We start from the raw sequence: 23,306 nt of genomic DNA on the forward strand, positions 1-23,306 counted from the left end.
AAAAAAGAAATACTAAAAATATACTACCAGGTTATTAACACAACAATATTCAGTATAACATACCTAAGGAAAAAGAATAACTATAGTAAAGCTATAATACTTCTAAGCAATCAGTTAAATGACACATTTTGAACCAGTACATTGTTAATTCAATTATAATCATACTTGAATGAATCCACAGTTCCCTTTAAATCAGTAAAACATATTACATACTTTAAATGTCCACGAATGCTCGTTTTACAGTCCAAGTAGCTTCCACTTCCTCAACAGAGATCTTCCTGCTTCCTGAACTTGTAATCCTGTTTTTGAGCTCGTGACGGGGGAACCATTAAGCGGACGGTTTTCGGGATGCATCACCTCAAAAGCAGACCCTCAGCAGTACCTAAAGGACTTCCTGTTACTTCGCGAAGGGGCTCTGTTCGTAAGAGCCATAAAAGTTCGGAAAATCTTCGTGGACGAGCTGGAGCTGTAAAAAATAAACTAGTTAAACATTTACCAAGGGGCCTGGAGAAGAAAAAAGAAGAAACAAAGGATTTTGAAGCCTCGAAATATAGTGAGCATGGAATCCCAGGATCCACATTGCTGCAAACAGACTGGATGGCCAGATCAAGCTTCCGAAGCTGGAAGGGACTTAAAAATCTTCAAAAAGGTAACTTTTGCTTCTTTTTTTGTAGATATGGGCAAGGATTCACGAAGCCTCCGTGTAAGAGTTATAACTCTTACACGGAGGCTGCAGTTAAACAGAGTGATGTCAGCATGCTCTGCATATTCATGAGAGCATGCTGAATCACACCTAAGTCTAACACGGTCCATGTAAGACAGTAGGGGGCATGTCCGTAGGCCGAGCCCTGCAAGCAGACACGCCCCCAGAAGTGTAAAAGTGCCCAAAGTAAACACCCACAACAGAGTCCACAGAAATGTGAATAAACACAACACAACACATGCCCCCACAGACTATGAACATAAAATATATAAATGAACATGTTATATATTTTTTTAAATTGTAAAAATATTTAACCGTGAGTGCGCTACAGTTAGCAATCAGTGGGAAAGCATATAAGAACTAAATATGCAAAGTAAGCCAAGAAGCAATAGCGTAGCGGTAGAGATGTTGGCTGAAGAGCAGGCATTCATGGTTTGAGCCCCCACAATGCTAACTTTTATTTTTAGCAAAATAAGCACGAAACAAGTCCCTGACAAACATGTACACATATAAAATCACATTTTATGTAAATTGTAATGAATAGCCCATTTATATTGAAGAAATGTGAGGTAACAAAAGAATAAAAAATGCCAGATGTTCCCATAGCTGAGCTACAGTTTAACAAGGTGAGTGCATCTGCCCGTAGGTGAGCAGTGGTTTAACTGGTGCAAAATAAGTGCCCGTAGCTGAGCAGTGGTTTCACATGCTCAAACTGTGTGCCCCTAGCTGAGCTGAGATGACTATGCATGCTGATAGCCAAATGAGGCTTAAACCAGCGCACCCCGTTTGCGCAGAGCTACGCACCGCACCAACAAGCTAACCGACGGGCAATGTTGAGCAAGCTGTAACAAAACTGCCTTTACACAGACACACCCCCTAGCCTGTCTAGACAGTCAGAAAATATAAAAAGTAGTGGCCAGGTTCGAACCCAGGACACCATGCACCATATTCAAGGTACTGAACCACTAAGCTACGACAGCTGTACTGAGGTATGCAGTAATAGCACATATATAGGAATGAATAAAAAGTGGAGCATGACAATGCAGGTCTTGTGAAGTGGATACAATTCCAAAATGGCCAATCATGGAGAAGTGCGGGAAAAACGGCATATATAAGCCCCATAGGCGGGAATACACAGCATAAACGATTGTAGAACTGACTTGCAGCCAGAATGTCAGGTGTAGGTGAGGGTAGTTGCTTTCGAGCACAAAGGTGGGGCGTTGAGGAGTCCAGATACATGGTCTGGCTCTTAGTCCACAATCATGAGGCCCAACTCATGCAGGGCCAGGTCCTGTGGGGAGCATATAGGGCTGAGGCGTGGGACCGGTTGGCTCATGATCTTACCAGTGCCACAGGGATTCCAAGGACTGGTGAGCAGGTCCGTCACCACCATGCGGACCTGAAGAGATGCAAGCAGGACCAATTGAACCTTTGGATCCAGGAGGCCCGGCAAATGCCCAACGCCCCACTACTGAGTAAGTTACATGTAATTATGTATGTAAGAAATTAAATTAGCTGATATTATGGAGATGTGTATTCCAATATTACTCCATTTATATTACAGCTGCAGGTGTCCGTTCTGCGAACCGACAAGCCTATGGCGATAGACTGGTGCGGTTGCACCACCAGGCAGGTCAGTAATCCAGACCCAGTAACTGTAAAGAAATATAAAAGTATGACAGTTAGCAAAAGAATGCAGTGTAGTCACTAACTAATAAAATGTGCAAGTAACAGTGTAAAAGTGTTTGCAAGTATTGCTTGATTACAAACTGTGTTTCAGTCCGAAATCCCAACATAACAGTGAAAATGTATGAAATAAATTCTGAAATAAAGATGCCCCACCTATAATATCATAGTGCATATCATAGCCTAGAAGTAAGTACCATCCTGAATAGTAAAATGAAAACAAGTGAGAGGGTGTGAGAAAGAGTCATGAATCCACCAATAATGTAGTAATAACCCCTGTATAAAGTATACTGCAGTCAGTACAGAATGAAATTAATGTGACAAGTAGAACCAAACTGCAAAATGTGTCCAAAGTGTTGCTGCAGCTGGAATGTGTATCCCAAAATCTGGATATGTTGCTCTCAGTCTGCAATATGCAGATAGTATGATTGTCTGAAATATCAAACATCCACAGTTGTCTATAGCTATATAAAGCAAATGTAGCAGGATGATGTTGCTGAACAAAGCCAGATATGAACGTGTATGAATAACAATAAAATGTATATTGATGTAGCATGAATAGTCCTATCACCAAAGTGAAGTAGTTATCATATAGGAAACTGTAGTTAGAACAGTAGTGTGTATATATCTGTAGCTATTAGAAATGTACAGCATATGTATTGGTATTCAAGGTGTTAATAATATTTTCTTCACCCCACCCTATAACCACATATACTCCATTCCACGTGAAAATGGTATGTGCAATCACAATTAACACCCCTGGACATTTGTCCTGATGGGTCCTAAATATTTGCATGTCCATTGATGCATCTGCCCTGTTCATACATCCAAACCTGATGGCCTGTTGCCATCAATCAACCCTGCATGTTGTTGGACTGTGTATTGCTGTTCAAATTATGCATGTGTTATGCTTGCTGTTCAATGGTGTGAATATCTGGGTGTTTGGTTAATGGGAATACTAATGCATGCTGTTACAACTAATTGCGAATGGTATTGTATGTTACTAACCCAAACTGTCATGACATAATGCAAAACATAGAATGACAGGGAAGGTGGGTCCCAGCGGACCCACCTCTCCCACCTCAGCTGGCGAGTGCACCTGGCACGAGTGCCCAGTCTGGACCCTCCTCCGGTGGCCCTGTGCCACCTGCGGGTGGAAGCGCTGCAGGGGATGGGGCTCACCCCCCCTCTGCAAGTGTGGCCGGAGGAGAACCACCACTCACCCTCCGTAGTGTCCGGACTGTGGTGCGTAGGGAGATTCGGGACTCTGTTCTCGAGCCCCTACGCCAGCTTGAGGCACGGGTGATACAACCTATGGGCATGCCTGTTGCCCGGCCTACACAGCCCCCAGCACAGCCCCGTCCTGGGCAGTGAAGGAACAGTGGCAACTGCCTATGGGTGGGGATATCAGTTCCACTGTTGCCATCTGTGGGCTCATGGGCTCTGGATATCCAAACCTCCGTCCCCATCAATTGTGTAACCCCCCCACATGTGTCAGACACCGCCCCTGTATGCATCTTGTTTGTCTTGTCTGTTTACCTATCCAACCTACCTCCCCAGCTGTACCGACTACCTTCACCTGACATACCACTCTCACCTGAAAAAAAAAAGGGCACTCTGTACCCACAAAAAATTACGCCTGATACATAGCTGCCCATTCCACACATATGTCTACCAGACATGGAAACTATCAATTACAATTGGCTGTACAACAAGTATTACTGTTGTCCTTACACCTCTCTCAGGGGTGGAAGGTATCAAATGTCACACCAAATTACAAACATATGCACAGCTGTTGCTGATGAAGAAATGGGCAGCTATGGGCCTTACCTACATCCCTCCTGCAAAACCCAAGCTTGTTTCCCTACTGTCTTACCCTCTTTGTGACCCCTTTTTCACCACTTTTCTGTCTCCCCATTTTCATTTCTTTCAAAGAAAATAGAGCGGGTGTGTGCAAGAGTAAGCACGTTTAAGCGGTTGTAAGCGGGTGTGCGCTTGTGTGCGCAGAGCTAAACGCCAGTGCGCATGCATGAGCTCCACGCAAACCAGCGCTAACCCGGTTACAACTGCTTAAAAGGGCCTTAGTCACTTTGATTGACAGGTCTTGTAGTCAGTTCAGAAGCAAAATAAAATCCCACTGGCAGTCCCGAACCCAGGACCTTGGAAACAGTAGTCTGCATGACTTACCACTAAGCCATGACTCTTATACAAGAACATTGTGCTAAAATAAATATATCATGTAATAGTAGGAATGAATTTAAAGGGAATATAGATGTGTAGTACACAAAGCATGCCATTTAGAATTACTATCAAAACTAGTGGATTTCCATAATAGTAGTGTGTGAACAGAAACAGCCATGCTAGTTGGTAGCTAGTAGGTAATAATGTCACTATAGCACCTTGCAAGCCACACACATACTCACAGCAGGATAATCACTGCCCATACCCCACAACCTCTTACAGGAACACATCTGGACCAAGTAATAAAATATGTGGAGCAAAGGCCCAAAACCAGGTACACATTACAAATAATGTTACAACAAACAGACAGTTCAGAGAGTAACAGGGTCTGCATTTTGTGGGATGTTTGGAAGGGTATGAAGTCTGAAACTTGAATGTTTGTCACCATATTCTGACTTGAGCCCAGAGTGATTTGCCAGAAAAAGGTGTGCATGAGATATTGACCAAAATATGAGGCAGAAATGTGGACAACCTGCAAATATCTGTACACATGACGGGTCTGACACCACCATATTTGAATAGTTAAGAGCCTAGACATAGCAACAGTGAATGACTTACAGGGATGCCCCACAGACTCCATGTGAAATGTACAAACAGTAGGCAGAAAGGTGTAACACATGCAATGGTAACTATGGAGTCCTGAAAGTATTCACCACTTGCATGGCAGAAAAAGTGTAGTAATACATATGCTCATGCTAACCCACAGTCACAACTGCAGCATACCAGACATTTTAATGGGTGTACCCCACTGATATGTACCATTCCATGAGGCAGATAACAGATGAACCTGAAAGTCTCTGGGGCCTGCTCAGCAGCATACTCAAATACCCTAATAGATGTCAAGGCCCACACCATGGCCAGACCACACTGCATGCTGTAACACCCTAGCAGATATAGCAAGCATTCCAAGGTGTGAATGTACATGGAAAATAGGAAAGCTACAGCAGCACACTACAGTCAGGACACCTAGCAGGCATACAAGTAGTGACTGTAAAGGGCAAATATTGAAGCCTTAGCAAAAGAGCAAGCAAAAGTGAAAGGAAAGCACACACACACACATTAACAGTAGTAGTAGTTGTAGGTGTCAGTGTACATACACAGTTAGTACAGGAAACTGGAGAAATGAATGGAGGAATGTTAATCTACAACACAGCTGGAAATATGAGAGAGATACCAACCTTTACACTCACAGAACATTGTCCACAGCATAACAGCATGGTCCCTGCCCTTAAAATCTGAAAGGGCTATGCCTATCTCACATACCGTTTATAGCACTGTTCTGAAATCACAGTGAGAACTGCAATCAGTACACAACTGGCTGCATGCAATTAGCAAATGCTGGCTAACAATTGGTGCAGAGGCCATCACATGGGCATATGCAGATACCTACAAAAGTATGCTGTACTCCCAGTCCACACATGCAATACTTTCATTGCACCCTGAGAAGGACGTGAGAGACAGACAGACAGACAGACAGAGAGAGAGAGAGACAGAGACAGAGAAAATTGCAATTAAGCAGGCACAAAAAAATTGTTCAGCAACAGCCACCTGAAAGCTGACAACTGGGAAGTGGAGCAGCAGGACAGAGAACCAGATGGCAACACAAGCAGCTGTGACAAACACAGGTAATGTAAAGTAATACTATAAAGGTCTACATACTGTGAACCCTCCATATGTGTCATTGGTCTGTATCCATATGTATATGAAGATGTGTAAAGGGCAGGGGACATACAGCAACTATCAGTGAAGGCTGTACATACAATTGTATGTGAGAGCATCTATGTGCACATATCAATGTTGGTTGATTGTAGGTTGTAGTGCCATGTACAAAGTAGGTTTCACAGTTATGTATGTTTAGCAGTATGTTAGTGTGTGTATACAGTATGGTAGACAAACATGTTGATATACCTGTCTATCATATGGATACGTATGTATGTCAACATATGTATGTGTATATATATATATATATATATATATATATATATATATATATATATATATATATATGCATATATGTATACATACATAGAGAGAGAGATGTAGGAATACATAGACAGATGTAGATAGAATATTGTACAAACATATATATGTAATGCACACATACAGATATAGATATATGTAGATACATATACATAGACAGACTGATCTGACTATCTACAGGTATGACTGTATATGACGACCTTCAACACACCCTGTCCCACCCCTCTGTCACTCTCACCCCTCTGTGTCCCCTCCACAGCTATAGCAATATATGTACATCAATATATATATGTGTATATGTATACAGACATATATATATATATATATATATATATATATATATATATATATATATATATATATATATATATATATATATAGATATATCTATATACATATATATATATATATATATATATATATAGAGAGAGAGAGAGAGAGAGAGATGTATATAAATTCTGAGTGAGGCACATGTGTACAGATGTATTGCAACAGGTGCCTGGTGACAAAGGCATGGAGTGAACACCAGTGTCAAAACCGGAGTACCATACCACATATCAAATCACCTACACCAGTAACCACCAGATATGTGATTGGCTGCCCACCACTGCATGTGTCAGGGGTGAACAGGGTCATAAATGTGTACAATAGTGGCCCCAATGATATTCAGTGGCACACTATCCCTGGAATACCTGCACATGGTATGTGTCAGCGAACATGGTGTGTCAGCTATGGACATGTAGGTCTGTGTACCCATCCACACCACATAATGGATGCCATGGTATGGACCTCACATGACAGCTACAGATATGGAGAAGGACACAGTGACATGTACAACACTGTGACAATGCACTCAAACACATTACCAATGCACAGTGACTGACAACACCACAGAGTACACATATACTACCCACATAGAGGTTACCACTCCCGGATTTACATATGTAAGTCACACCCATGACAGATGTCCAACAACCATAGTAACACCTCACACCATCCACAACCTAAATGACTGCTGTGTGTCATCCGTGCCACTGCAATAGAGTGCACATGTGGAGGTAAAAGTTCCTACCCACAGATGAGACATACCCTGCAATAAACCACACAGTGTTAAGAAGCAAGACTCCCCATGAGTACATGTCACACATACCCCTGGTGAATGTTAGTCAGATAGGTAATATGCCATATGAGTCACCCTGTGTAACTGTGTGACAGCAGCAGGTACCATCACACCACATGTGTCACAATGGTCAGGGTAGCAGAACAGTACACTGCTGTAGTCCTAGAGGCAATAGCATATTGTATAGTATTGTATTGTAATGTAATGTATTGTGTTGTATTGTATTGGTATGTTGAGGTGCCTCCTTCGTGGAGTGGAACCACTGCTGCTGTGCACCAGTGTACAGGTACATATCCTGTAGTCAGGCTAGTGTTACATAGCACTTCTATATGTGTGTTTAGCTCCTGTCAGAGTTTATGTAGCATGCAACTGGGGATACCATCAGGTCCCATTCATGTTGTGTATTCTGCTTTCCTGAGGGTGGCTCTCACCTGGACATCTGTGATGACAGGGAGGTTACAGTCAGCTGGGATAACTATGTCTTATTTTGGGGGAGAGGGCGGGTGACACCTGCACTGAACCTGTCTGCCACAATGTTGTCAATATCTGTGGTGTCAGTGAAATATTTGTTGTTGTGTACTAACTATGGGCATAGAGGATGGATTCTGACCAGGTTGCTAACATAACTGAAGAAGGCCTTCTGGTTATCTGTAGTGTCCCTCATGATTTCCCTCCCAAAGTTGCCCATGGATGTTTGTATGATGGAAAATAGATCCTTACTAGTGCTGCTCAGACATGCCCTCCCTTTATGGAATTATGCTCTGTCTTGCAGTAGCTTCCATCTTCTGTAATACAATCTGTCTATGGCTGGGGTCCACCAGACAGGATGCTGTCCCTTTGTGGAGAGTGTCTTGGTCATATATGGGATTGCATGATCCATGCATTCTCGGAGATGTCTGTAGAAAGCAATTGTGTAGGGGTCAGCATTGTGGGTTGTATCTGCCACTGGCCCAGTGGGCTGAAAGGATACCATGTCACTGTTACAAAGTGTAAAGTTTGCATCTGTAATGTTATTCACTATAGTCGTTTGTGCTGGTGGTGGAGGTGGGATATGTATATCCAGGGCAATCAGTGTGTGGTCAGCTCACAGTAGTTGATGATGTAGGCCATACAGTACCTAGATACAAACCCCCAGAGTGAGGAGGTGCTCTTGACCTGAATCAGTGTTCTGACTGCTGGGGTTTGGTAGTATGTCGTATGGAGTGTGCCAGGTACTGTTGCACAGTTGCTGGCTGAGCACTGATACCTGGCCATTTACATGTGTATCCACCAATAGACAGACAGATGCTATATATGTGAGATATGTTGTATCATAACAGTCGAGTAGCATGTGTAGTATGTGTGCCAAATTCTGCTGACATATATTGCTGATATCAGGTTATTTTCTTTCTCAGGTACATGGCCCACCAGCGGAATCCCACTTACTCCACAGCTGAGGATGAGGAGATACACCAGAGCCTGGTGCGGGATTATGCAATACTCTTTTGCAGAATCAGCAGGAGAGGGCTGCACTGTGGCAAGACCTTGTCCGTCGGGTAAATGACATAGGCATGCATAATAGGACATATGAGCAGGTACGACATCACTGCAGTGATTTAATCAGACATGTCCATCAGCGTCGGATATCCACAGGCAACAGGTCGCCACAGGTGGTGGGGTGGCTACACATCCCCCACTCACCAGACTGGAGGGACTACTCATGAGTGTAGTGGCTCCAGTCCGCCAGCAACAACAACAGCAGCAGACATGCATTATGATGGAGGCTGGAGCCACGCAGCAGCAAGACAGTGAACGTGCAGGTAATATGCCATATGTATAGTTGACTGTTGTGTACACTGGTAGTTAATGCATGTGTGAGGTGTGTCCTTGGTTTGTAGCTGTCACCATAGTATTTAATGTGCAAGTGTGATATCCTCAATATTAGCAGCTGACCTGTGAAAGGCGACTGTTGTACTACTGACCTGTATCATACTCAGTAACAATGGCACAGTTGTGCCCACTGACATTAGTTTCTTCACGTCCGCAGGTCCCTCTGGTATAACAGCAATGCAGCCTATCCATGCTGGTGAGTGTGTATTAACAATTCCTGTAATAGTCTTGATAGTAATAGTACTATTTGGCTCACTTAGTAGTGCTCTTTGTATGCATGTAGGTGTGTCTGTGTCTGTGTGTTTGTTGATATCACGCATACTGAGTACTGTACAATTGTGTGAAACTGTGTGCATGTGTGCACCTGTGCATGTGTGCACCTGTGCATGTGTGCATGTGTGCACCTGTGCATGTGTGCATGTGTGCATGTGTGCACCTGTGCATGTGTGCATGTGTGCATGTGTGCACCTGTGTGTGTGCATGTGTGCAAGTGTGCATGTGTGCACCTGTGCATGTGTGCATGTGTGCACCTGTGCATGTGTGCACCTGTGCATGTGTGCATGTGTGCACCTGTGCATGTGTGCATGTGTGCACCTGTGCATGTGTGCATGTGTGCATGTGCACCTGTGCATGTGTGCATGTGTGCACCTGTGCATGTGTGCATGTGTGCATGTGTGCACCTGTGCATGTGTGCACCTGTGCATGTGTGCACCTGTGCATGTGTGCATGTGTGCACCTGTGCACCTGTGCATGTGTGCATGTGTGCATCACTGGTAATGTGTAGACATTGTAAACTGTGTTTCCTGTTTCCCTCCCACAGGTTCTGGTGCTGCTCTGGTGTCATGTAGCAGGGAACCTGAATCAGGTGCCGTGGGTACTGATAATGATGACATCTGTGTAATGGCACAGGAAGGTATGCCAGGGTCCACCATTGGTCAGCCGATTGACAGTACACAGCTGTCGACCCCATCAATGCGCACAGTTATCCTGCCAATACACCCTTTGTCACCAATGTCCCTAGGTGATGGACAGCATACAGTGGGCATTGACCAGGGTAATGTGGTATCTGTGGCACATGCCTCCCCACACAGCAGCCATGGGCATGGCCCAGAGATGGTACCACACAGACAGATGTCCAGGGGTTCTCGTGGGAGCATCCATGGGTACTGCCCCTGTCAGACGTGCCCACAGAGGTCTTACAACCTCAGCTATGTTTCGGGCTGTCATGCAGGCACAGTCACATATGGAACGGTACACCAGACAGGGTCTGAGGGAGCTGACAGCATGTCGCACAGCCATGACTGACAGTATGCGTGACATTGCGGCTGCCATCCGTGATTTCACCAATGTCATAGACAGACATTGTGGGGACATATTAGACCGGTTCCACAACTACATGTCCATGAGCCAGGGCGATGGTGGGCGGTTGAGGCGTCGACGTGGCCGTATGCCAGCAACAGCAGCAGCTGGCAGTCGTCGCAGATGACAACAGGGCTGTGGCTGCCCCCATAGTGCCAGCAGCAGCCCCAGCAATGCTGGGTCTGTGCTGTCATCAGACCACCCCAGGAGACCACGTGCACGTGGCTCTGGCCAGGCCCGACAGGGATCTGTGTCCAGTCAATGAACACCTGCTTCTGATGACAGTACCCAGTCTGGGTTGGTACTGTATATGGTCCGTAGCACCCCTGCAAGGCACAGGTACCGTGTCCGTGGCCAGAGACACTGATCTGTATGACCTGGCAGGTACAGTCTGTGGCTGTCCACAAACACCAGTATATGGCAGCCATGAGGTGGAACTGTGCATCCGTACACACATGCAAATTGACAACACCTAGGGCTACCGCATACACGCACACACTGCATCAACATTGCCCCACCTTCTACTGCTGTCCCTCACCAACACACATACACATACATGTCAATCGGTGGTATCGGTGGCTGACTCAGGCATACCAAGTTCACACCCTGTGCATATGATGAAACTGTGCCACCTCCTGCAATCTGTAACAACTGTGCAGGTACAGGTTAACATGTTGCTGATGCACAGGGTGACCACATAGATGTGTAGTAATAGTATCATGTTGTTAACAGTACTGTGTGCTGAATTAATTGTGGGTATATCACAGCATGCCTGATGCAGTAAGTGTGTGATTGTCATGTACTGTTGTCTACACCCATGGTAAGTACCATAGTGTATCATCTGCACATGTTGGCATACTGGTGGTAATGATGTCAACAGAAGGCTACATACATAGGTAGCACAGGGGATAAGGTAATGAATGTAGTAATACGCAATGATGGACATGTAAACTGCAAGTGGCATGTTGCCCACACTGGACTCTGCAATGCAGATGTTTGAGGATGTTGATATGTGTGCAGTACTACACGACTGGTACAGGACACACAGGAGCACCCTAGCACTGCAAGCTCACATCTCATACCATGCTAGACAGCCCCAACACACAAAACTAACTGTCACAGGAGGTGGTGGCAGGCCAGGTAGCATACATCCTACTAAGTATGGAACCACTGAGTGAAGGCTCAGTGTCTGTTATTTGACATGTGTATTACTGCAGGTATGAGCACATGGGTTTCCATCCAGTTATTGTACATCCTGACAGTACATGGTCTGTACACTTGTGTGCGCTGAGACTGGACCCTAGCCATCTGACCCGTGTATTTCCATGTACATGTGCATAGTGCCTGCATATTTGCAGTGTTACCTACTGGAAGTGGTACAGCTTGTTTGTTGTACAATGGACTACATGCAGCCCTGTTTACTGTAGCTTTGTTTGCATGCATGTTTGCTTGCAATTACCCTGGAATACTGATCACACCTGCAATGCATAGTTATAGAGCTTCTGTGGACTCCTAGTGCCATCTGCATAGCTTACTATATGTATGTCCATGTCTCACTTGACAGGATGTCACTGTTTGTCCTGTTCACATGTACATTGCCTGTGACACAGTGCATATGACTTACCTGGCATGTGTCCACGTGAGCAGTCATATATGCTACTGCTAACTAATCACAGGCACTACACCTTCACATATTCATCTTCTGTTGAACTACCTGCTTCGCTAGGGATGGCCTGCACCTGTCATCCCTGGGCTTTCAGATATTGGCAAAGGATCTTGCTACCCCCATAGTGCCTATGTTCGGCAAGGCTCAAATGACAAACCCACCTTCATAGGTATCACAAGGGATAAGAAACTAAGAGTAATGCTACCCAACGCCAGAAGTCTAAACCTCCAGATGCATGCACTCAAAACTCTCCTTGGCATGGAGAAAATCGATATCTGTGCAGTAACAGATGCCTGGTTCAGGGCTACTGAGAGCACACCAGCACTACCAGGTTAAACCTGGTTAAAACCTGGTTGATTTCTTTGAAACAGTCACCAAGGCCATTGATGAGGGGAAGGTGGTTCACACAGCCTACCTGGACCTCGCAAAAGCCTTCACAACAATACCCCACTTGGGCATTCTAGAGAAGCTCACCAGCTTAAATATAAGCCCCTATGTCACTAGATGGATTGCACACTGGCTCAAGGACAGAACCCACATGGTTAGAATTGCTGGAGCCATGCCAGACTCCAAACCAGTTACGAGTTGTGTCCCACAAGGCTCAGTCCTGGGACCTCTCTTGTTTGGTATATATTTATCGGAGGTACAGGCCAACACGGATGGACTGTGGCTGACCAAATATGCAGATGACTGTGAACTGGCCACCATAATCGACTCTCCAGCCGACACAAGCATCTTCCAAAGGGGCATCATAGAAACAGACAACTTGTGCCAGAGCCATGGCCTTCAGCTGAACAGTGTTTAGAAAGGGAAATGTGCATCCTGTAGTCTGTACACCTAGTTGCCAAAAGGGACATTTTCCTCACACACACTAACCCCCCTCAGCCAAAAACACATACGTGCCATTTGCAGGATTCAAACCCCTATTTGACTATGTTATAACACTTGACACGAATGCATTAGCAAAGTGTGCGAGTCACATTTTTGGAAGTTTTCCTTTCTCTTGCTGTACTTATAGGGTGCTGACATCATCAGTGTTTAGAAAGGGAAATGTGCATCCTGTAGTCTGTTCTCCTAGTTGCCAAAAGGGACATTTTCCTCACACACACTAACCCCCCTTAGCCAAAAACACACACTTGCCATTTGCAGGATTCAAACCCCTAGCTGAGTATGTTATGTAATTTGAGATAGATGCATTAGCGGCGCATGCTATTCGCATTACTTGGAGGTTTCCTTTCTCTTGCTGTACTTATAGGGTGCTGACATCATCAGTGTTTAGAAAGTGAAATGTGCATCCTGTAGTCTGTTCTCCTAGTTGCCAAAAAGGACATTTTCTTCACACACACCCCCCTCAACCAAACAAACACACTTGCAGGATTCAAACCCTACATACCTATGTTAGGACGCTGGAGATAGACGTATTAGCGGTGTGCACTATTCGCATTACTGGAAGGTTTATTTTCTCCTGCTTTACTTATAGAGTGCTGACATCATCGTTGTTTAGAAAGGGGAATGTGCATCCTGTAGTCTGTTCACCTAGTTGCCAAAAGGGACATTTTCCTCACACACACTCACCCCCCTCAGCCAAAAACACACACTTGCCATTTGCAGGATTCAAACCACTATCTGACTATGTTATGACACTCAAGATGGACACATTAGTAGAGTGTGCTATTCGCATTACTGGGAAATTTGGCTTCTCCTGCTATACTTATAGAGTGCTGACATCATCTGTGTTTAGAAAGGGGAATGTGCATCCTGTAGTGTGTTTTGCCAGTTGCAAAAAGGGACATTTCTCTCCCACACACTTATGCATACACCAACCCCACTCATACACTGAGCATTTGCAGGATTCAAATCCCTACCAAACTATGTTATGACATTTGAGACGGACGCATTAGCAGAGCGCACTATTCACATTACTGGGAAGTTTCCCTTCTCCTGCTATACTTATAGAGTGCTGACATCATCTGTGTTTAGAAAGGGGAATGTGCATCCTGTAGTGTGTTTTCCCAGTTGCCATAAGGGACATTTTTCTCCCACAGACTTAAACACACAACAACCCCACTCACACACACACTCTGAGCACTTGCAGGATTCAAACCCCTACTTAACTATGTTACGACATTTGTGACAGACACATTAGCGAAGCGTGCTATTCGCATTACTTGGAGGCTATTTTTCTCCTGCTGTACTTATAGGGTGCTGACATAATCAGTGTTTGGAAAGGGGAATGTGCATCCTGTGGGGAGGCAGATGCCAAGCACCCTCTGGCTAAGCTGTCATTCCCTAGGGCAAACAGCCTAGTGTTGACCTCTACACCCATATGTTTAATTGTCAAATGCACATTATTTGTTGCTGATAGACTGTTTGCACATCTTTATTGCCATAGCATTCCCTGTTTGTATGAACAACTTGTGCATCTGTGGAAGATGTTTGCATATGGGAGGGATCCACTATATCATGTATATCTCTGTAGTCATTTAACTGTGTGCACTGGGCAGACTGCTGTAATGTGGTTGGTTCCTGGAATAACACGTAAAAATACCAGATATGTGTGGCCAACTGCTAAACTGAGATTTGGCCTAAGTGTGTGAGCATGCCCAGTTCAGCCTTCCCATGGCATGTTGTCTGACATATGTCTCATTTATCAAAGTGTGTGAGCATGCCCAGTGTGAGTATTCCATATGCTGAACTCTGCAGCCCACCACATTTGTGGATGAGTGTGAACTTCAACAAATATCACCCGTTTATGGTTGTGTGTTGTGTGTCATGTTGTGTAGTTACTGTACAACTGCTTTGTGTGTGAACACAACAGGATTATACTGTGCCTGCAGTGTTTGCATGGGATACTTTGCATACAGTTGTCAATATCCTTTCACACTGACCTAACACTGTAGTACTGTATAGTGTACTGGTAGTAATTTGACTATGGTGGACAGTATCCTGGGCTTTAGTGCTATCACTGCTTTACATTTCGGTAGTGAGCACAACAGCCTGGTTGGGGCCAGTTGTGTACATCTGACCATGTTGCATTCTGTTCAGATATGAACTACTTAAACCAGGCTTGTCCAACATTGGTAGTGTATTCCACAACATAGGTGTACATTTGCAAACACTAGCGATGTGCCCTAGTCCATGTCTAATGCTAGTTGGAGAGTGTGTTTGTCCTTCAACACACATTGTAAGTGGAGTTTGCCATGATATATGTCATGGTTAGTATACTGTGCCTATGTCTACCTGTGATATGACAGTGATACCCAGGATAAAGCTACCATCTCCCATCCACTCATCAAGATTCCTATTGAGGAAAATTGATAAGTGACTCTATGGGTAGCCTGTACTGGGAGTTAACTCATGGGTGGGGGTGGCTTCTGTGTTATGGATCATGCAGTACAGCTTGTCCTATGTACGTCAGTGCTGCGGTTCAGGTCTCTCATGTGCATAGCTTCACTGCCATTCAGATTGTACAAGGTGCAGCATGTTTATTGATACCAGCAACACAGGCAACACATGGCATCTGTGCAATCTCTTTGATACTCCTGGTGAGGTATTGTTGGGGACTTTACAGTTGATGGAGGTGTCTGCTGAGGTACATCCCACAGGGGCTATTGTAGTCAATTGTACCGCTGATGAAGGATGACTGCAGAGCCACAATGACCTCCTCTTACCTAGATCTGACATCCTTCATGATTAGGTGGGTATATGGTATGTTTCTGTAAACACTACAGCACATGTTTGTCCAATGCAGGATATCTATCACCTTGTGTCCCCAGGTCTCTCATTACATGTTAACTACGTAATGGGTTAACACCTATGTGGTAATTGGTGGGCACTTACTGTATATCCACGAGGGTTGACTATACACTTTTCTGCAATTAGCTTGCTGACATGGCTATGGCACCAGTTGTCTGTTTCTGTGTGGCCCTTTTGTGGGATGCTTGTGTCAGCTGGTGGATCATATATGGTGAGCAGTTTGTAGTCCTCTGCAAACATGTTCAGACACAGTCCTTCCATGTTTGCCTGTACCTATGGGACATATATACCAGACGAGGGGATCCCAGGACCAAGCCTTGTGGGATGCCAGTTATATCTGGTTTGTAGTCTGACATGGCTGCAGCATGTCTGACCATGTCTGTTCTGTCCTTGGTCTGGTTTGCAACCCCTCTGCTGACACAGGGGTTTATATTTAAGCTGGTGAGCTTATCTATAATGAACACGTAGGGTATTATATAGAAGCTTTGCAAGATCCAGCTACACTGTGTGGACCACATTGCCCTCATCAATGACCTTGATGACTGTTTCAGTTGAGTCAAACATGTTTAGGGGCAGAATCTGCACTTAAGAAAGCCACACTGGGTAGGGTCCGGTGTCAGTAGGTCCTCAATATCTTTATGTCTGCTGTACATGCTGATCCTTTCCATAGCTGTGCAGACCAAGCTTCTCAGGATTCTGGGGTAGTAGTTTTCAGTATCCATTCAGGCAACACCTTTGTTGAGAAGGACCACTGTTGTTGTACACTGCTCTTTGGGTACATATTCTGTGGTACGGCTGACATTGAGCAGTAGTGTGATTTGGCATTCCATTCATCTTGGAGTCCATGTTGGACTCAGCCCAGGACACCATCTCATACCATTGCTGCTGTGTGTTTTGCTTTGTAGATGCTGGCTGTTACCTCAGCATCTGCAATGTCAGGGGGCCAGCAGTCTGCTGGGATAGATATTCTGCATTCTGGGGGGGGGGGTTGCACTGCACTGCACCTGTCAGGATGTATGTTGGCAATATGTGTATGTGTTTGGTATGTTGTTTGTGATATTTGTGTGATTCAGAGCATATCTGTGAATTCCCAACACGGTTCCTACCATCAGTTGTGAAATCCTTGGGATTATCCTTAGTGTCCTGTACAATTTGTATCTTTATAGGTTCATAGGTTCATACTAGGCTATCCACTCTAGGGCATTTGTTAGCCTAGCCAGAGTGTGTGTGGCTCTTGCCACCTCTTGCTATGTGAATATTATGGCCATTTATGATTTGCTTTGCTGTGCCTCTGTCTGGACATGACACAGTGAAGAACCCCAGTGTAACTCTACAATCATCCATCCACTCGGCAAGATTCCTGTTGAAGAGTGTCAGTGAGGGGCTCTGCCTAACATGGAGTGGGATTCTGGTCCAGGGTGTGGGAGCCTCTGGATTATGTATCTGTCCCTCCAGCACATCCTATTTCATTATTTGTTGAGGTTGACATCTCTCACTCTCACAGCTCCGATGGATTTGAGTTTTCTGGGGGTGGAGCATGTCCATTACTCCTGTGTTGGGCATGGCCTTCTACAACAGGCATGCAATACCTCTGTGTAGGCAGTATGTGACTGCATTCAGCTGGGGTGTCTACAGCCAGGCAGCATACGACATATAATTGAGACCCTTTGTCCTCGTGGTGAGGTACCTTTGAGGTCTTTCTAACTGCTGCAGGTGTCAGGTAAGGTACATCCCATATGAGGCATTGTACTAGATTATGGGTGTGATAAGAGAACAGTATAGGGGCACAATGACCTCTGTTGATGTAGATGTGAATCCTTTCCTGATACGGTGTGAAATGTAGACAGTCTTCTTAGCCACATTGGCAATGTGAGTGTCACATAACAGGTTACTGTCCACTTGTGTCCCTAGGTCCCTGATTACTCCTTCCATACATAATGGTTTACCACCTATGTGGTAATTTGTGGTATCTTGTTTGGTATTTGGTGGGACATTCATACTGTCCAGTGTCTTCAGGATGGCTGTGTGGGGTTCCTGTGTGTGAGAGTGTGGTCTGTAGCATGCTACAGACTGTACAGCAGTCTTGCCTACAGTTAGTTGCACATGGGTGGACTCCAATGCCTTGTGCATTGTCAGTTACCTGGATGTATGGGTGTCTGTGCTGAATATGGATACTCACCCTCCTTTTATGTTTTGTTCCAGGTTTTGGGGCCATGACACATGATATGTGGTATAACCTGGTAGTGCTGGTGTGCTGTCAGGAGGCTTGCAGCAGGTTTCTGTCACTGCACAGACATCGATGTTCTCCATACTGGGGATGGCCTTGGGAGCATGCATATTGGGGTTTACACATCTGGCATTGGTCAGCATTATCCTTATGTTTCTTTACACTTATGTTTTCTAGGGTGGTGGGTTAGTCTTTGCAGCCTTGCCTACAAAAGGCTCTATGGAGGTGGCAGAGGCCTTATCCAATATCCAGACGCCCAGGGGTAACAGGTGCAAGCCATCACAGGAACAGCTGCGTGGCTTGTCAAGCATGACATCCCAAGCAGACAGACATTGGATCCCCTTGGAATGACACCAGTAAGTGTGCCACTTGCTATGACTGATCATTCCATGTTTGTACTGTGTCATTATTCTTGGTAAGGGTAGGATGCTGCAAACGGTGAGTGTCATACCGGCCTGGACTACATAATCAGAGAGCTCATCTATGTCTCTTTTCATGTAGTCTGGGGAGGTACATCTCAGGTCATTCACACCAGCATGGACTATGACTGCATCATATTTCTACTTGCTTTGGAGTGACCTGCATACTTCTGTTATGTGGTGTATTGTGGCAGCCTACAGGCAGCTTACTGTACCCTTTCCCTTGTTCAGTCTGGTGTGCGGACAGCAGTGTGTCTGACTATGGAGTCACCTATTACAACTGTATCAGGCATGTTGTTTCTCCTTCTGGCCTGTGACTGTTTGGCACACCAGCTTTGTGTACTATGTGTTGCATGTGCTATGTTTGGAGGTTGTTTGATTGGGTGTCTGCTTTAGAGGCCTCTGTTGGTGTGCTGTGTTTGTAATTTGTGCCTCCGGGAATGTTTTTCTGTGTTTATGTCTTTGGTTTGCAGTTGTGATAGGTCTATATGGGACTGTGTTTGTGGTGTGTGTGGTTACCTTCTCCTCCTGACTAGTTTTGGGAGTACTGAGTTGAGGGAGCTCAGCCTCCAGTTTGGATAGATGGTTGCATCTCTCACATATATTTGTATTTCTTGGGTGGAGTTGGGGGTTGTCTGTGTACTTGCGGCAGGTGTAACATTGCCTCAGGATTCACAGATTCAACTTGTTGTGGCTGGCCTTAGTAGACTGTATGTGTGGACATATTTTATCGCCATACTACTGATCAGTGATTACTTCTTTTTTTATGTTTGCTCTATCATGTAGTAGCTTCCTCATTTTCTTGCATGGTTTGGTTATGGCTGGTGTCCACCATGCCAGATGCCTGTGTGTATGGCATTGTGTCTTGTTTTAATTTAGGATTGCATAATCCAAGCATTCCTGGCAGTGTTCATGGAATGGCTGTATTACAGGTTCTGAGGTGTGGCCCATATTTTGCACATGCACAGGACCTTTAATGGATTCCACATCAGTTTGGAGGAGTGCAAATATTGCTTTGCACATGTTTTCCACTATGATTTTCTGGCCAGGGACTGTGGTCAGGATTTGTATATCCAGTGTGATTACTCTATGGTCTGGTTTTACCAGTGAGCAATACACTTCTCGTCTTGCCATCCAGTACCCATGTTACTGATTATCACATCCAGTATGCTTACCCCTCTTGTGGGAGTGGTACATTGTTCCTGGGCCTTTTGGTTTATGGATTCTATGAACTTTTGTCCTACACTGTTGGAGCTAGTATAATGCTCCCAGTCTATGTTTGGGTATTTTCAGTCACCCAATATAATGTGGTTTGGAGGACTTGATATATTCATGTATTCCAGCATAGGCCAGGTGCAGTTCCTGGTGTTGGGAAAGTAGTCTGTAGCAGGCTATAAACTGGGGGGGGGGCAGTTTTAGACACTGTTATTTGACCATGGCTAGTCCATGCTGCTTCTTGTTGTGGTACCAACATGGGGGGTGTGGTTTTCCTTGACAATTCTTGCTAGTCACCCTCCTTTTGTAGCTTGTTCCATGTTTTGAGGCTGTACAGCACAGTATGAGGTGTAACCTGGTAGTGTTAGGGTGCTGTTGTGAGCCTTGACTCAGTTTTCTGTTACAGCACAGATATCAACATTCTCCATATTGCGTGAGTTTAGACTGCATGCATCTTGCTGTTTCGACTTATCCCTTATCTTATTCTTATCCCTTCTGATACCTATGGAGATAGGTTTGTGTTTTGAGCCTTACCTATTCAGGGCACACTGTGGGTAACAAGAGCCTTTGCCAGTATCCATACGGCCTGCAATGATAGGTGCATCCCAGTCCTAGCAGGTGGAGCATCATGTCATGCTCAGCATGTCATCCCAGACTGGCACACATTGGATCCCCTTTGACTAACTGTGATACTTCAGTCAATTATTGCACTTGATCATCTCATTGTCATATTGTGGCATGATGCTTGGTGAGGGTAGGATGTTAGTCAGGGTCCTCAGATGTGCATATAGTACATGGTGTTACATTACTTAACACATGGCATTCATACCTCAGGTGGTGCTGCAGGGCTGCCTATGTCGGATGCACATATTACACTCCCTGTACATGTTTTGTAATTTTAGGCATCCCTGTTATTATCTGAGTTAGTCAGAGGGGGTATCATTCCCAGGGTTCCTACTGAGCCAGTGTATGTGCTATGCGTTGCCTCTTTGCCAAGGCCAGGGCATACTGGGCACGCCTCCTTCTTCCTACTGGGGCAGGCTCAGGTTTTTCCTCCTCCGAGTCACGCTCTGCCTGTGATGGCCTTGGCAATGGTGGGGGCTGTTTGGCCTGGCCCTATGATGGTCCTGCTGCACCTTTTTTTGCAAGATCATATTATGTAGCATAGCACATACCATGACAATTTGGGTACATGTAGTTGGTGTGTACTGCAAGGCTCCACCAGATGTGTCCAGACACCAGAACCATGACTTGAGCAGCCCAAACACATGCTCTATTACATTACGTGTTTGTGCGTGTGCCTCATTATGGCGTTCCTGTTCAGGTGTGTGTGCATTTCTGATGGGTGTCATCAGCCACAGCTCCAGTGCATAACCTGGATCCCCCACTAGGTGTCCGTGTGGGATGTCCCCATTGGCAAATGTCTGGTACAGCTGCGTCAAATGCTAGATGTGGGAATCATGGTAGCTCCCAGGACAGCCAGCACACACATTCATTATTATGCCCTGGGCATCACACACGACCTGGCAGTTGATGGAGGGGAAGCCCTTGCGATTGATGTATGCCCTACCCCGCTCACCGGCTGGTGCTTTGATGCGTATGTGCGTGCAGTCTATTGCACCCACTACCTCAGGGTATTCCGCTATTTGCTGGAAGAGACGATATTGCTGGCCAATACCTCACGGGCATTGGGGAAATATACATGATCACCGACATGTGCTGACATGGCATCCAGGAACCGGTGCAGTACCCTGGAGGCTGATGCCTGTGATATCCCCATCATATCACCAGTTGGTCTCTAGAAGGTACCTGTTGCTAGTATTCTTAGGCCAACACATACCTTGGTTTCCACTGGGATGGGTTCCCCTCTGTTGGTTCTGTGTGTGAGGCGTGGCCTGCACAGCTCCACTATTTGCTGCAGGAGGTCTCTGTCCACTCTATAGCACTCTACTATCTCCCGCTCATGTAACCCATGGTAGGTGACCCTGGGCCTGTACACTCTTCTCCGTCTCCTCACTGTGGGTTTTCTGGCACCATCTGCATTGTCACCACCCTCAGCAAGTCGTCTATGTCTCATTATGACAGCTATGGCAGCCCCTAACATTTCTGCTCTGAGTTCAGCTTTTTCAGTTTTCACTTCTAATAACTTACTCCTGTCTTGCAGTGTCTCTTGAGAGAAACATCCTGCACTGCTGTTTGCAGAGTTTTAAGTGCTGGGCTGGGCTACTATTCTGCCTGTGCAATTGCCTGCTTCTAATTGTTTTCACCTGCTAGCTCCAGCAGTATTCCCTGGTAGCTTCCTACTAATTCTGTTGCTCCCTTTTTCCTTTCTGTTTCCTCAGGGGGGAGCAGCGTGTATACCAGCTGAAACACACTCACACTGGCTTACACACACGCGCACATGCTTACACGGTTCAGAATCTGCTTATTCGGGTTAAAACGCGCGCACACCCACGCAAACAGTGTTAAACATCTACTAACATGCTCCCACATGCTCAGTCTGCCTTACACGCGTGCACACTGACTTACTCGCTCTTCATGGCGCACACACGCGCACATGCACGCCCAGCAAGAAACTTTGGTGTAGGCAACAGTGTACACCTTCCATTTCTTGACTTTCTCAGGCTTATCTAGTGGCACACCTCTTTCCATGATATCTGTCTGACATCTGTCATGTAACTCTGACCTCCAATGAACTGCATTTCTTTCTACCATTCCCCCCTGTGATGTCACCTATCTCCTACTCTGTTCCTCCCCCTTCTGTAACTCTTACACTACTCAGACTGTGCTCATTTGCTATGTGACAGTGGAATTCAGTATCCTAACACTCATTTGCATCAGATTGCCTACTAATGCTTAGTTACATCTCTTAGACTCAGTTTCCCCCCTTAGCAACCACTACACTGTGGCCATGTTGGTTTTAGTCTGCTGGTCCCTGCATTGACATTCCATGTATTGCATAAAACCCACATTTGTGGGTTTAAAACCTTCGTTGTTATGTTTTATACAGCACAGCCCATTTGCGCGGGGCTGCGCTGGGTTTAAACATCGTCGATCGCCGAAAA

General features: G+C 45.3%; 1 protein-coding gene across 1 annotated transcript in view; it reads left to right on the forward strand.

Moving 5' to 3' along the window:
• Positions 1-348: 348 nt before the first annotated feature.
• Positions 349-23,306, forward strand: part of LOC122808284 (melatonin receptor type 1C-like) — a 210,207-nt gene continuing 187,249 nt past the window's right edge. Inside the window, exon 1 of the mRNA XM_044079247.1 lies at positions 349-649. Within this exon, the coding sequence (XP_043935182.1) occupies positions 349-649 (301 nt within the window). The remainder of the gene's footprint in view (positions 650-23,306) is intronic.

This window comes from Protopterus annectens, chromosome 8.part0, assembly GCF_019279795.1.
Source record: "Protopterus annectens isolate FY-2018-M chromosome 8.part0, PAN1.0, whole genome shotgun sequence".
Classification (NCBI taxonomy): Eukaryota; Metazoa; Chordata; order Ceratodontiformes; family Protopteridae; genus Protopterus; species Protopterus annectens.